We start from the raw sequence: 14,978 nt of genomic DNA, 5'->3' as shown, positions 1-14,978 counted from the left end.
CCACTCAAGAACATTGAGACTTGTCCCGAAGCCACTCCTGGGTTGTCTTGTTGTCTTAGGTGTGTGCTTAGGGTCGTTGTCCTGTTGAAAGGTGAACCTTCGCCCCAGTCTGAGGTCCTGAGCGCTCTGGAGCAGGTTTTCATCAAGAATCTCTGTACTTTGCTCCGTTTTTTTCCCCTCGATCCTGACTAGTCTCCCGGTCCTTGCCGTTTTGAAAAACATCCCCATAACAGGATGCTGCCACCACAATGCTTCACCATAGTGTCATGACTCTCCTGACAGTGGATCAAAAGACCCATCAGCTAGGCAAATATTTGAAGATAGCCAGACCTCCTCTCGCCCACAGAAGAGGGGAAGGGGGGCTGTGCCGGTCTTGACACCTTAACACTGGGTCGTACATTTTTTGAGAACAATCTCTTTCTTGCCCTCCATTATTGGGAAAGAAATCAGTTTTTCCGCCAAAAACTAAATGGACAAAGAATGAATGTTGGCACAATATTCATAAGATTGGTCCTTGGGGATCTAAAGAATAATCCTGTCATACGGTTTTATTATTTTGTGATGTCATTAAGGATGGTATAACCTAGTAACTGTAATTCTTAGTGTACGCTTTCTATGTATCAAGTTTACGTCTAAATGTTGTATAAAATATATTAATAAATAGGAAAATACTTTTGTGAAGATAGCAATGTGATTTTAGCCTTCTAAATGAGGTAATTGCGTTTCATATAAACTTGTGCACAGTCAGTAAACACGCCCAAGTGAGCACAGACATGTCGGCGTGATGGAACACCCCTTTTGGCCTGAGTTTTGACATAACAATTTGAGTGCTTAAAAGCTTCTTAAGGATCAGTGTCCCGCTAACGGGATAACTTCCGGTGAAACAGGAGGGTGCGCAATTCAAATAAATAATCATACATATTATGGATTTTAAACATTTAGGTACATAAGTCTTTTATATCAGCTGAAAGCTTAAATTCTTGTTAATATAACTGCACTTTCCGATTTACAGTAGCTATTACAGCGAAAACATGCCATGCGATTGTTTGAGGACGGCGCCCCACATCAAAATATTTTTCCACTGGCACAGGTTTCATACATTCACATATAACGATTAAATATTAACTTACTTTTTGAAAATCTTCCTCTGATTTGTCATCCAAAGGGTCCCAGCTATAACATGTAGTGTTGTTTTGTTAAAGTCCTTCTTTATATCCCAAAAAGTCAGTTTCGTTGACGCCAATCGATTTGAGTAATCCACTCGTTCAACTTGCAGAGAAAGGAATCCGAAAATCTACCCCCTGAACTTTGTTTCAATAAGTCAAAATATGTTTCTATTTACTCCTCAGATACCCTAAAATGTAATCAAACTATAACATTTATTTCGGAAAGAAGTATGTTCAATAGGAAACCGATTTTAGCAGGTGCGTAATGTCTTCATGGCGCGCGCAAACACAAATTTCCAAGACTGTGTCCTTCTGCCAAAACTGATATTTCTTATTCGTTTTTGAAGTTACAAGCCTGAAACCTTGAACATAGACTGCTGACACCATCTGGAAGCCATAGGAATTGCATCCAGGGAGTTAATTTACAATATGATCTTTCTCTTGCATTTCTAAGAGGATGGTCTCAAAGAAAAGAAAAATCTTTGGATTTTCTAATACCATATCTATTGTATTATATTCTCCTACATTATTTAACCTTACATTTAATTTAACATTTCTACAAACTTCAAAGTGTTTTCTTTCCAATGGTACCAATTATATGCATATCCTGGCTTCAGGGCCTGAGCTACAGGCAGTTCACTTTGGGCACGTCATTCAGGCAGGAAGTGGAGAAAAAAGGGCCGTAGCCCTAAGAATTATTTAAGGAACCGCTAATGAAATTTACATTAGACCAGCCTGACAGACAGCGTGAGCTGAATGTTACGAAATGGTTTAAAACTATGAGACCAAAACATGCCGGGTTGCTGCTGGCGTGTAAAGTGGTCGGGAGCCTGAACCTGAAGAATCAACCTTGAGACCACTACCAGACCAGCCGATATACAGCGCGAGCTGAACTTTACAAATGGTTTAAACTCTGAGATCACTGCGAGACCGTGGTCTACACGTTGAAATGGTTAGAAACTTGGAAGCTCTCAACCTCAACACGAGTGTGGAGATCACCTGCATGTAAAAGTGGTCCTAGAACTTTGACTAAAGCCAAGGTGGGAAGGAGAATCCCAACAGACAACCCTTGGTACATCTGAAGTATTTGTTCTAACAAACACTCCACTACCAGAGAAGCTCTACAAAGGACATTGTGACCTCTGGTGGACAACCAGAGCCTTACATCGAGCGACTACCCAGAGACGGATCAATTGGTTTCAACAGATGGATGACGATCAGGTACAACTACGCGTAAATGTGACTCACCACCTGGATTCGGTCTTATGTAGCAAAATGTGAAATATTTTTTTACATTGGATAAAAGTAGAGACTCGGCGCTAAAAAAGTATATCATACACTGCATTTGAGGAACAATGGGAAAGTAATTCTGCTTTGAAAGTTGATCAACTTGTATAGTCTTGTGAAAATCACCTTTGAATGTTTTGTTATCTAGTGTTGAGCTCTTCTTTGTCTACACCTATTCAGCATCATTCACACCTTAAGCTTTAGCCCCACCCATCTCGTTTCACTCTCGAAGTGCACACTTGACGCTCTGGCCGATGATTTGTTTACCTCTGGATAACATGAAGACAGCCTAACCAGCCCTGCTGGCAACAATTCCATTATGCTTTTTTGCAGATGTTTACTGACACTGGCCATATTCATCGGGTGTTGTTCACACGTCACGTAATGTTTGCTAAAGAGCCAGCCAACTAACGTTAGCTAGTTAAACAACAATGAACAAAGTGCCATCAATGCCTAACATTAGGCTCTAACTAGAAAAGCTAACTGCTCTGCGAAACAAATAATGTCTGCAAGGGAGCTAGCCAGCTAACTTTAGCTAGCTAACAGTACACTTTAGCTTAAGACATATAGCTAGCTAGCTAGGTAAACAATGAACCTAGCTAGGTAAACAACGTTTAAGATCACACACGTAACGTTAGCTAACGAGTCAGCCAGCTAACGTTAGCTAGTTAAACAACAATGAACAACATGCCAACAGTGCCACAGTGCTGGAAGCTAACCAACCAGGTCCAATGTTAGCTAGCTAACATTGGGCTCTAACTAGAAAAGCAAATGGCTCTGGGAAACAAGTAACATCAGCCACCTAACGTTCGCTAGCTAGCTTGCTAGCAGTACAGTTTAGCTTGAAATGAAACCACTTTGTCAAAATTACAAATGTGTAATATCTGAATGTAGCTAGCTATCTTACCTGTATACATCATGCATGATGGACGTGTCTGCCTGTCAGGAATGCCATACCACGGTTGCCCTTAGTTTGAAGATGTAATCCAGAGACAGGTGTTTTCTCCATCTCTAGCTATCATACTCTAATTCCACTGATTTTCAAAACGTGATCCTCCAGAAGGTGGAGAGCAACACTTATGCAGCTCCACTACACAATACATTTTTCAAAAAGCCGCTTTCGCACAGGATTACCAACAGACTGACGAGCTCAAATAGACAGAAGCCTTGACTATGGCTTCTCTCTGCATGTCCAGCCCACTCATTATCTCAGCCGATCATGGCTAGTGGGAAGGTTGCCATTAAACAATTTTAAGTTTAAGGCATTTCTGCCAAAAAACGTATTTTGATAAAAATATTTTTTATGTTCAAACGGCTCTCCTGTGAAGTCGTGACTTGCGACATTTCTTGCGGCATTTCTAATCCGTTTGAGAGGTTAGCGTGCTAAGTATTAATATTTCGGTGAGCGTAGCTTCCAAGTGTTCTCTCCCTCTTATTTTTTATTTTATTTAACCTTTATTTAACTAGACAAGTCAGTTAAGAACAAATTCTTATTTACAATGATGGCCTACACTGGCCAAACCCGGACAACGCTGGGCCGATTGGGAGTCCCATAGGGTGGCGCACAATCACAGCCGGTTGTGATACAACCTGGATTCAACCCAGGCTGTCTGGAGTGACTTCTCAAGCACTGAGATGCTTTGCCTTAGACCGCTGCACCACTCTTCCCTCTCCATATGTGTAACATCTTGCCAGTCCACTAGGGACTTTTATCTCATGTATGTGTATTCTGTGTTATTATTAAGTTAGTAAATAAATTATATCAATTTGTGTAGTACTGAATATTCAGAAGGGCTAGGGTTCTTGTGGATCCAAGGATTATGCGACGTTCAGAATGAGACTGAGTTAATAATTGACTGTTATTGATGCAAGAGATATCTATATATCTTTAGAGTTTAAGTCGGGAGAAAGTAACTCGTTAAACTACTTTTCCCGTGGTGCCCCAAATTCCTAATGAGTTAATTGTTACATGATTCATTTAATTGAGTAATACTGAGTTAGTTGGTAAAATAGCAGTCATCAGAGTAATGATAGTCAAGTCACGACAGTAGGGATGATGCCAGGTTTCCTCCAGACATGACGCTTGGCATTCAGGCCAAAGAGTTCAATCTTGGTTTCATCGGACAGATAATCTTTAATTAGCCTTTTACTGAGGAGTGGCTTCCGTCTGGCCACTATACCATAAATGCCTGATTGGTGGAGTGCTGCAGAGATGGTTGTACTCTCCACAGAGGAACTCTGGAGCTTTGTCAGAGTGACCATCGGGCTCTTGGTCACCTCCCTGACAAAGTGAGAAAGTTACAGACGACATTAATATCAAACCCCTCAGAAAATGCTAACCTCTTCTATTGTAATGGTGAGAGGTTAGCATGTCTTGGGGGTATGATATTTGTGCGTCTAACTTTCTCACTCATTATTATCCACGATTCATTCAGGATTATCTGTAATCATGGTAGTTTTCAAATGAATGTTGAAGTGTTTAGAAACATTTTCTAATCTTATTTACAATATATGCAACTCCAAACGATACTACATTATTTACCATTAATTTCTATTGGGCACAAAATAATCTGAAACAAACAGCAAATGACTCCAAGTTTGTAGAGTCACAAGCTTGATGTAGGCATTGATTGCTAGGGATATGGGACCTAATACTAACAACCTTTGACTACTTTAACAGACATACAGTTGAGGTTGGAGGTGTACATACACCTTAGCCAAATATATTTCAACTCAGTTTTTCACAATTCTTGACATTTAATCCTAGTAAATATTCCCTGTTTTAGGTCAGTTAGGATCACCACTTTATTTTAAGAATGTGAAATGTCAGAATAATAGTAGAGAGAATGATTTATTTCAGCTTTTATTTCTTTCATCACATTCCCAGTGGGTCAGAAGTTTACATACACTCAATTAGTATTTGGTAGCATTGCCTTTAATTTCTTTAACGTGGGTCAAACGTTTTGGGTAGACTTCCACAAGCTTCCCACAATAAGTTGGGTGAATTTTGGCCCATTCCTCCTGACAGAGCTGGTGTAACTGAGTCAGGTTTGTAGGCCTCCTTGCTCGCACACACTTTTTCAGTTCTGTCCACACATTTGCTATAGGATTGAGGTTAGGGCTTTGTGATAGCCACTTCAATACCTTGACTTTGTTGTCCTTAAGCCATTTTGCCACAACTTTGGAAGTATGCTTGGGGTCATTGTCCATTTGGAAGACCCATTTGCGACCAAGCTTTAACTTCCTGACTGATGTCTTGAGATGTTGCTTCAATATATCCACATAATTTTCCTTCCTCATGATGCCATCTATTTTGTGAAGTGCACCAGTCCCTCCTGCAGCAAAGCACCCCCACAACATGATGCTGCCACCCCCGTGCTTCACGGTTGGGATGGTGTTCTTCGGCTTGCAAGCATCCCCCTTTTTCCTCCAAACATAACGATGGTCATTATGGCCAAACAGTTATATTTTTGTTTCATCAGACCAGAGGACATTTCTCCAAAAAGTACGATCTTTGTCCCCATGTGCAGTTGCAAATCGTAGTCTGGCTTTTTATGGCGGTTTTGGAGCAGTGGCTTCTTCCTTGCTGAGCAGCCTTTCAGGTTATGTCGATATAGGACTTGTTTTACTGTGGAGAGAGATACTTTTGTACCTGTTTCCTCCAGCATCTTCACAAGGTCCTTTGCTGTTGTTCTGGGATTGATTTGCACTCTTCGCACCAAGGTACGTTCATCTCTAGGAGACAGAACGCGTCTCCTTCTTGAGCAGTATGACGGCTGTGTGGTCCAATGGTGTTTATACTTGCGTACTATTGTTTGTACAGATGAACGTGGTACCTTCAGACGTTTTAAAATTGTTTCAAGGATGAACCAGACTTGTGGAGGTCGCCAATTTCTTTTCTGAGGTCTTGGCTGGTTTCTTTTGATTTCCCATGATGTCAAGGTAGGCCTTGAAATACATCCACAGGTACACCTCCAATTAACTCAAATGATGTCAATTAGCCTATTAGAAGCTTCTAAAGCCATGACATATTTTTCTGGAATCTTCCAAGCTGTTTAAAGGCACAGTCAACTTAGTGTATGTAAACTTCTGACCCACTGGAATTGTGATACAGTGATTATAAGTGAAATAATCTGTCTGTAAATAATTGTTGGGAAAATTACTTGTGTCATGCACAAAGTAGCTGTCCTAACTGACTTGCCAAAACTATAGTTTGTTAACAAGAAATTTGTGGAGTGGTTGAAAAGCAAGTTTTAATGACTTCAACATAAGTGTATGTAAACTTCCGACTTTAACTGTAAGTGATTTTGTCCCAATACTTTTGATCCGTTTAAAATGGGTGAACTATGTACTAAAAGTGTTGTAATTTCTAAATGGTTCACCCAATATGGATGAAAATAACCTCAACTTAAAGCTGATAGTCTGAACTTTAACCCCACAGTCATTGTATCATTTCAAATCCAAAGTGTGTGAGTACAGAATGTACTCTATGCCACTGTCCCAATACTTTTGGAGCTCACCGTATATAACAGATGATCGTTTTCAAAGCAGCATACACATTGTCGTGACGTGACTATCATTGTGATGACTGCTATTTATCGAATAATTATTACTCAATTTAAATTAATCATGTAACAACTAACTCATTAGGAATTTGGGGCACCACAGGAGAAGTATGTTTAATGAGTTAACGTGTCCCGAATTAACTCAAGAGTATATAGATATCGTACCAGTCACCAATTAATAATTTCCTCATATCAGTTTCATTCTGAACGTCGTTGACTTCGTATATCTGCACAAACCCGAGTCTTACTAATCATTCTGTACAATACATTTGATTTGATTATTTACTAACAAGCTAAATGATAACATATGATAGACACGGTGTAGGTTATTGATTAGAAACGTAACACAATGACAACAAGTCCTTAGCGGACTAATACAATATGACACTGACTATACAAGATGGAGATTTAAAGAGAGAGAAAGCGACAAAGAAAGCAACACTTGGATACATTTGGAAACTATACTTATAATAGCCCTAATACCTTGCCCCAAACTGCCGCTCTTATGGGTAAAAAGTAATGCATGTATTTACGTGTTGAAGGTCTTCGTCGGGTGTCTCTGTTGGGCCCAGGCCTCTGTGGGCAGAGTTCCGCTCGTTGAGAAGGGGTCTGTTCCTCTGTAAGTCTGATTGTCCACAAGATGCCACAATGTCCTTTCTCTTAGTTGTCTGTTTACTTGTACTCGTTCTGGAAGAGTGGTCTTCTGAGCTGTGTAGATGATCCCAGAGTGGGGATAAGAGCAGTGTAGACAAACAATGATTTCAAGATAATAACCGGATGGTCCTGCTTAAATTCACCTTCTTAGATACAGTACTCAACCGTAGCAATGATTAAGAGGTTCCTTTGTCTTCAAACTAGTGTTGCGTTTCGGGGTCGTGACTAATCGTAGACCTCAGCTGCAGCTTGTGGCCCTTCTAGTCTGATATGTTCATTCTTAACTCAAATGCTTTATACCCTCGGGTAAAATTGAGGCGTTTACATCAGGCTGGCACGCTCTCTGGGTTCCCTGGGGCGTGGCTAGTTACGAGACAAGGTATCACAATATGATCTCGTTGGAGAATTAAAATCACAATCTTATCGTCATAAAAAATTCTTTATCCTGGATATTTTCCACACAATGTGAAGTGTGTAAACATGACATACACGTATGAAAACTCTTTAAGTTACAATGTTTTCGTTATAACGTGTTCATGCAACTTTTAATGACATCACAAAATAGACATTCATTTTCCATTTTCCATCTCTCATCATTCCCAATATTCGGATATTGAAATATATTGTCCATGGTTTGATGTTGAAGTTCTTGGGCGGCAAACTCTTCTGTCACACAAAGATGCATTCCATTTGCCCAAATTAGGCCCCAAAAGGAATCGTCTGCTGCCTATTAACGATCTACGTGAGGTGTCATAAACCCCCACATCATTCCTCTCCCCCTCTGCGGGAGAGAGGGAGCTCTGTAGAGCTGATCCACTGTAACCTGATCCTTTGGATCCTCACAGGAGAGTCATGACAACATATTACAATGTTATATGGCCTATTGGGAATCCAACCCATAACCTCCCAAAAATGTTGTCCTTTTCTGTGCTGCAGATGATGGATGATCAGCCGTCCGAGCCTGATGAGGAGAGTGAGGTGAAGGTGCTGGTCCTGTCTCCTCGCTGCTGGGCAGTCTCCTCACCCTGCTACCTGGACAACTCCAGCAGATACTTCCCCAAGCAGCTCTCCACCTACCTGGCGGAGTTCACAGACTTCTACTCTAACAGTCAGTCCCATTCTGTCTTTTCACAAAGTTTTGGCTGTATGTTTCTCTCCTCATATTGATATACACTGAACAAAAATATAAACGCAACATGTCAAGTGTTCGTTCCATGTTTCATTAGCAGAAATAAAAGTTCACAAATGTTCCATATGCACAAAAAAACCTGAATGTTTACATCCCTGTTGGTGAGCATTTCTTCTTTGTCAAGATCATCCATCTGACAGGTGTGGCATTTCAATAAGCTGATTAAACAGCATGATCAGTATACAGGTCCACCTTGTGCTGGGGACAACAAAAGGCCACTCTAAAATGTGCAGTTTTGTCACACAACACAATGCCACAGATGTCTCAAGTTTTGAAGGAGCGTGCAATTGGCATGCTGACTGCAGGAATATCCACCAGAGCTGTTGCCAGAGAATTGAATGTTCATTTCTCATACCATAAGCCGCCTCGAACATCGTTTTAGGGAATTTGGCAATACGTGCAACCGGCCTCACAACTGCAGACCACGTGTAACCACACCAGCCCAAGACCTCCTCATCTGGCTTCATCACCTGTGGGATTGTCTGAGACCAGCCACCCAGAGAGCTGATGAAACTGAGGATTATTTCTGTATGTAAGCTCTTTGTGGGGAAATCTCTTTGATTGGCTGAGCCTGGCTCCCCAGTGGGTGGAAATTCATAGATTAAGGCCTAATTAATTTATTTGTATTGACTGATTTACTTATATGAACTGTAAAATCGTTGAAATTATTGCATGTTGCGTTTATTTTTGTTTAGTATATTTTAGATCTTTCTCATAAGCCAAAATCTCGCCAAGTTCCATCAGAGCCAGTCCGTTACAATGTCATCTTTGAGAACGAAGTGCTAGAGGCTGATTGGTGTGTGATGTGTGTTTGTCTGCAGGCCAGTGCATGTACAATTTGACCCACAGTAAGCCCCGGCGTCTACAGTGGACCTGGCTGGGCCATGCAGAGCTGCACTATGGCTCCTGCACTCTCTACGTCTCCACACTGCAGATGTACATCCTCCTACAGTTCAACCACCAACAGGTAACTAGATGGGGGAAACACAGTGCAATGCACAATGGGAAATGTAGTTTAATTATTTCATTTTCTTAATTGACACTAAACTACCTCCTGTTATTATTTTCAGGATGTATCTGTGGAGGCTCTTCAGCAGGCTACAGGCCTTTCTCCGACAGTGCTGGCCCATGCACTGTCTCCCCTCACTGCAGAGAAGGGCATTCTCACCACAGACAGCCCCGACAACAATCTTGTGAATGGTGCGCTACCGCTCTGTCTTTCCCTGGCTAGCTCTTTCTCTGAGCTTTTCACAAATACATTCTATGGAGCTACTGTGGAACCCTGCAATCCAGCAATTTTTTTCAAAAAAAGATTCCATCCCCTGAATTGTTCCCCAGTTAGATGTTATTTTCATGACCGTTTGAATTTACTGTTGGCGTTTGTGGAGTTGGACTGAATGTAAGGTTTTGTCCTTCTCTACACATAGGAGTCCTGAGGTTGAACAAAAAAGCTGTGTCTCAGAGTTTGGAAAACCGAAGCTACTGCTACCTGCTACCCAAGCAGACCTACCTGAATGTGGACGAGGACGCTGCCTGCTCGCTGGAGAGGAAGAGGAACTTCATCTACTGCCTCATCATCCAGATCATGAAGGCTGAGAAAGAGATGAACATAGACAACCTGGTGTTCAGAGTAAGGCCTTGTTCCCTCATGTGTGACCATTGGAGATGATCAACTGATCCTATGTTTTATTTTTATTTTACCTTTATTTAACTAGGTAAGTCAGTTAAGAACAAATTCTTGTTCAGGGGAGAACGACAGATTTTACAGATTTTACCTTGTCAGCTCAGGGATTTGATCTTGCAACCTTTCGTTTACTAGTCTAACGCTCTAACCACTAGGCTACCCTGTGTAGTGGTAGTGTAAATATACATCTCTCCATGTTTCAGGATCAGCTTTTATTTTGGTTCATCTTTATTTGATGTTCCAGATGCTAGCAGCGGGTGTCTTTATGTCCCTTATTTTATCCCTTGTCCTCCCTCAGGTGTTGGACACGTGTCAGAAGCGGGAGGTGACTCGTTCCCCAGGCTCGGTGCGTTTCAGCTGCAGCACTACAGACGTGCTGTCCTGTGTCATGCACGTCATCAGCAAGGGCTACATCAGGCGCAACGAGGACAGCCCCCACATCGTGGAGTTCCTGCCTGAAGACCCCTCCACTCCCCAGAAGGGCCAGGCGCATTTCTCCTTCAGCAAGGCAGAGCTGAAGAATAACCCCAGCAGCAGCAACGCCGACATCAGGTGTGCGGACGACCCTTGACCTAGTGGGGGAAGGGTTTTTAATGTAGATTGCTGGTGTGGTCTCGGTTGATTTTGTATCTCAGGGCAAGTTCTTTGTTTTTGAATTGTAGGGAAGGAGAGTAGAATAATTACTAACAGCCTTCTTTTCCATGTATATGTCTGTCTGCTATAGCCATTGCATAAATGCTTTAATAGCTAACCAATTGGGTTGATGTCTTCAGCCCTGACGTTACAGCACTTATTTGTGCCATATGTACTCGTTCTGTCCAAGTTGAGCTTTTAAATACACATTGACCTAAACTGTGGCTGCATGGCAATGCCTGACAATGTCAGTCATTTCACATACAGGATGACCATTGACCACCGATGCTGTTTATGTAAGCCATTACCTTCAAAGAAACCCATGGCTCTAATAGTCTAATACATGCAACACAACAAAATATCTAGGCTGTTATGCCATATGTTGAGAAACAGTCAAAAGATGCAAGTGAATGTTCTATTAATATAAATAATAAAGAACATTTAAACTTTGAACCACGTTTGTTGCTTTCTTATTTTGTGTGGGTATAATACAGTAGTCTAGAAATGCTGTGTGGGGTGATCTTTTTTAATGAAGATACCACAATTTGTCTCTACAGCTCTTTGCCATTAAAATCACATGAACTACTAACCTGATAATTACAAGCTCTGCTTTCCATAAGAATGTTATTCTGCCGCAATGTTTTTAATAACACATGCTTGTTCTCTGAAATGAGAGTATTTCCAATGTAATCATGCTAAACTGTGACCCTCCTCACGTTTAAGAGGTTAAGATTTCCATAGCTGTAAGTTACCTCTTGTGACCCGCTGTGTCTTCTCCTCCAGCCTGGAAGGCATCATTGCAGCCCCTCAGAGTGTGGAAGACGGGGTCCTGGAGGCTGTCCTGTTGTCCATGGGCCGGACTATGAACCAGGAGGAGGTCCGGCAGCTGATGCAGCGCACAGTGCAGCAGGTCTCTGGCACCCTGAGTCTGGACCTGGACCGGGCTGAGCACCTGCTGGTCCACTGCAAGTGGAACGTGGACGTGCTGATCCAGCGCTACACAGACGACCCAGACTCCCTGGTCATGGCTGCTGGGCTGAGGGGCTGGAACCCCCAGCAACCCCCCAGCCCTGTGTCCAGCTGCCCTGTGTGCCTCATCTCTCAAACAGAGGAGGCAGAGCCCGTTCCCACCCTCTGCTGCATGCACTACTGCTGCCGGGTCTGTCACTTTTTACCAATTTTTCTAATCCTTTTCTAACCTTAAACTAGTTTAATCATGTATAGATGCTTTAAAGGGACATTTTGCAGTTGCTATATAATTTTTGGGACTTAGAAATGAATGATATGTACCCATTGATTCTTGCCTTCAGAAAGTATTCATACATTTTGTTACAGCCTGAATTCAAAATGGATTTAATAGATATTTTCCCCACCCATCTATATACAATACCCCATAATGACAAAGTGAAAACATGTTTTAGATTTTTTCCCCCCACATTATTTGAAATGAGATAGAGAAATACACTACAAAGTATGTGGACACCTGCTTATCAAATATCTCATTCTAATTATTAATATGGAGTTGGTCCCCCCTTTGCTGCTAAAACAGCCTCCATTTTTCTGGGAAGGATTTCCACTAGATGTTGGAACATTGCTGCGGGGACTTGCTTCCATTTAGCCACAAGCATTAGTGAGGTTGGGCACTGATGTTGGGCGATTAGGCTTAGCTCGCAGTCTGCGTTCCAATTCATCCCAAAGGTGTTTGATGGGGTTGAGGTCAGGGCTCTTTGCATGCCAGTCAAGTTCTTCCACACCGATCTCGAAAAACCATTTCTGTATCGACATTGCTTTGTGCACGGGGGCATTGTCATGCTGAAACAGCAAAGGGCCTTCCCCAAACTGTTGCCACAAAGTTGGAAGCACAGAATTGTCTAGAATGTCATTGTATGTTGTCAGATTAAGATTTCCATTCACTGGAACTAAGGTGCCTAGTCCGAATCATGCAAAACAACCCCAGACCATTATTCCTTTTGCACCAAACTTTACAATTGGCACTATGCATTGGGGTAGGTAGCGTTCTCCTGGCGTCGGTCGGACTACAGATGGTGAAGCTTGATTCATCACTCCAGAGAATGCGTTTCCACTGCTCCAGAGTCCAATGGTGGCGAGCTTAACACCACGCCAACCGACGCTTGGAATTGCGCATGGTGATCTTAGGCGTGTGTGCCTGCTCGGCCATGGAAACCCATTTTATGAAACTCCCGACAAACAGTTCTTGTACTGACGTTGCTTCCAGAGGCAGTTTGGAACTTGGTAGGGAGTGTTGCAACCGAGAACAGACGATGTTTATGTGCTTCAGCACTCGGAGTTCCCGTTCTGTGAGCTTGTGTAGTCTACCACTTCGCGGCTGAGCCATTGTCGCTCCTAGACGTTTCCACTTCACAATAACGGCACTTACAGTTGACTGGGGCAGCTCTAGCAGGGCAGAAATGTAACGAACTGACTTGTTGGAAAGGTGGCATCCTATGACGGTGCCACGTTGAAAGTCACTGAGCTATTCAGTACGGCCCATTCTACTGCCAATGTTTGTCTATGGAAATCGCATGGCTGTGTGCTCGATTAGATACACCTGTCAGCAACGGGTGTGGCTGACATAGCCGAATCCACTCATTTGAAGGGGTGTCCACATACACTATATATACAAAAGTATGTGGACACCCCTTCAAATTAGTGGATTCGGCTATTGTACAATATTTGCACATTATTCTTACAAAAATTATTCAAGCTCTGTCAAGTTGGTTGTTGATCATTGCTAGATAACCTAAATCGGCATGAAAATGATTAACTGTAACTCGGCTCCTCAGGAACATTCGCTGTCTTCTTGGTAAGCAACTCCAGTGTATATTTGGCCTTGTGTTTAAGGTTATTGTCCTGCTGAAATGTCAATTTGTCTCCCAGTCTGTTGGAAAACAGACTGAACCAGGTTTTCCTCTAGGATTTTGCCTGTGCTTAGCGCTCTTCCATTTAGTTTTATCCTATAAAAAAAAACGATGACAAGCATATCCATAACATGATGCAGCCACCACCATGCTTGAAAATATGAAGATTGGTACTCGGTGTTGTTTTGGATTTGCTCCAAACATAACACTTTGTATTCAGGAAATGAAGTACATTTTTTTGCTACATTGTTTGCCGTTTTACTTTAGTGCCTTATTGCAAATGTTGCATGTTTTGGAATCTTTTTTTTCTGAACAGGTTTCCTTCTTTTCACTCATTTAGGTTAGTTTAAAATTCACTGCTCAACTGAGGGACCTTACAATTATCTGTATGTGTGGGGTACAGAGATGAGGTAGTCATTCAAAAATCATGCTGTCCATGCAACTTAAACATGCTGACCGGACACATCGCGTGTGCGAGCGTCGCAAAATATATATTTTTTTATACATGTTATTCAATTATTGCACCCACACTGCTCGCGCGCGCGCGCCAACGAGCGTCTGCGTTGCCAAGGGCTAAAATAGAAGTCATTCCTATTTCTGACGCAGATCGCGCTGCAAGTCCTGCCTCTCCAATCTCCTCATTGGTTTATAGAAGCAGTTACCATCTCCTCATTGGTTATACCCACGTGGGTGATTGAAAGACGAAATGTTTTGCCGGTTGTCTTGGTAAAAGTGTAGATGCGATCACCATATCATTTCAAAGATGAAAAAGCTTGGAAGGAGGAGAGATAACTAGTAATGATTCGGTTGGCCGTTTTATGTGTGGATTAATTGTCGGAGTAGACCTTGTGCATTTCAGGTAAAATAACAACTCAATGTTTATATCCCAGGACAAATTAGCTAGCAACAGCAAGCTAGCTA

General features: G+C 42.0%; 1 protein-coding gene across 6 annotated transcripts in view; it reads left to right on the top strand.

Moving 5' to 3' along the window:
- LOC139562300 (cullin-9-like) overlaps positions 1-14,978 on the top strand; it is a 73,298-nt gene that overhangs the window by 42,818 nt on the left and 15,502 nt on the right. For all 6 annotated transcript variants that reach the window (XM_071379880.1, XM_071379882.1, XM_071379881.1 and 3 more), the window contains 6 exons: positions 8,609-8,780; positions 9,683-9,828; positions 9,932-10,061; positions 10,289-10,491; positions 10,844-11,097; positions 11,962-12,337. In XM_071379880.1, coding sequence (XP_071235981.1) covers positions 8,609-8,780; positions 9,683-9,828; positions 9,932-10,061; positions 10,289-10,491; positions 10,844-11,097; positions 11,962-12,337 — 1,281 coding nt within the window. The remainder of the gene's footprint in view (positions 1-8,608; positions 8,781-9,682; positions 9,829-9,931; positions 10,062-10,288; positions 10,492-10,843; positions 11,098-11,961; positions 12,338-14,978) is intronic.

Source organism: Salvelinus alpinus, chromosome 32 (assembly GCF_045679555.1).
Source record: "Salvelinus alpinus chromosome 32, SLU_Salpinus.1, whole genome shotgun sequence".
Classification (NCBI taxonomy): domain Eukaryota; kingdom Metazoa; phylum Chordata; class Actinopteri; order Salmoniformes; family Salmonidae; genus Salvelinus; species Salvelinus alpinus.
Note: the sequence above shows the minus strand (reverse complement) of the source record. Positions and strands in the feature narration are given on the sequence as shown.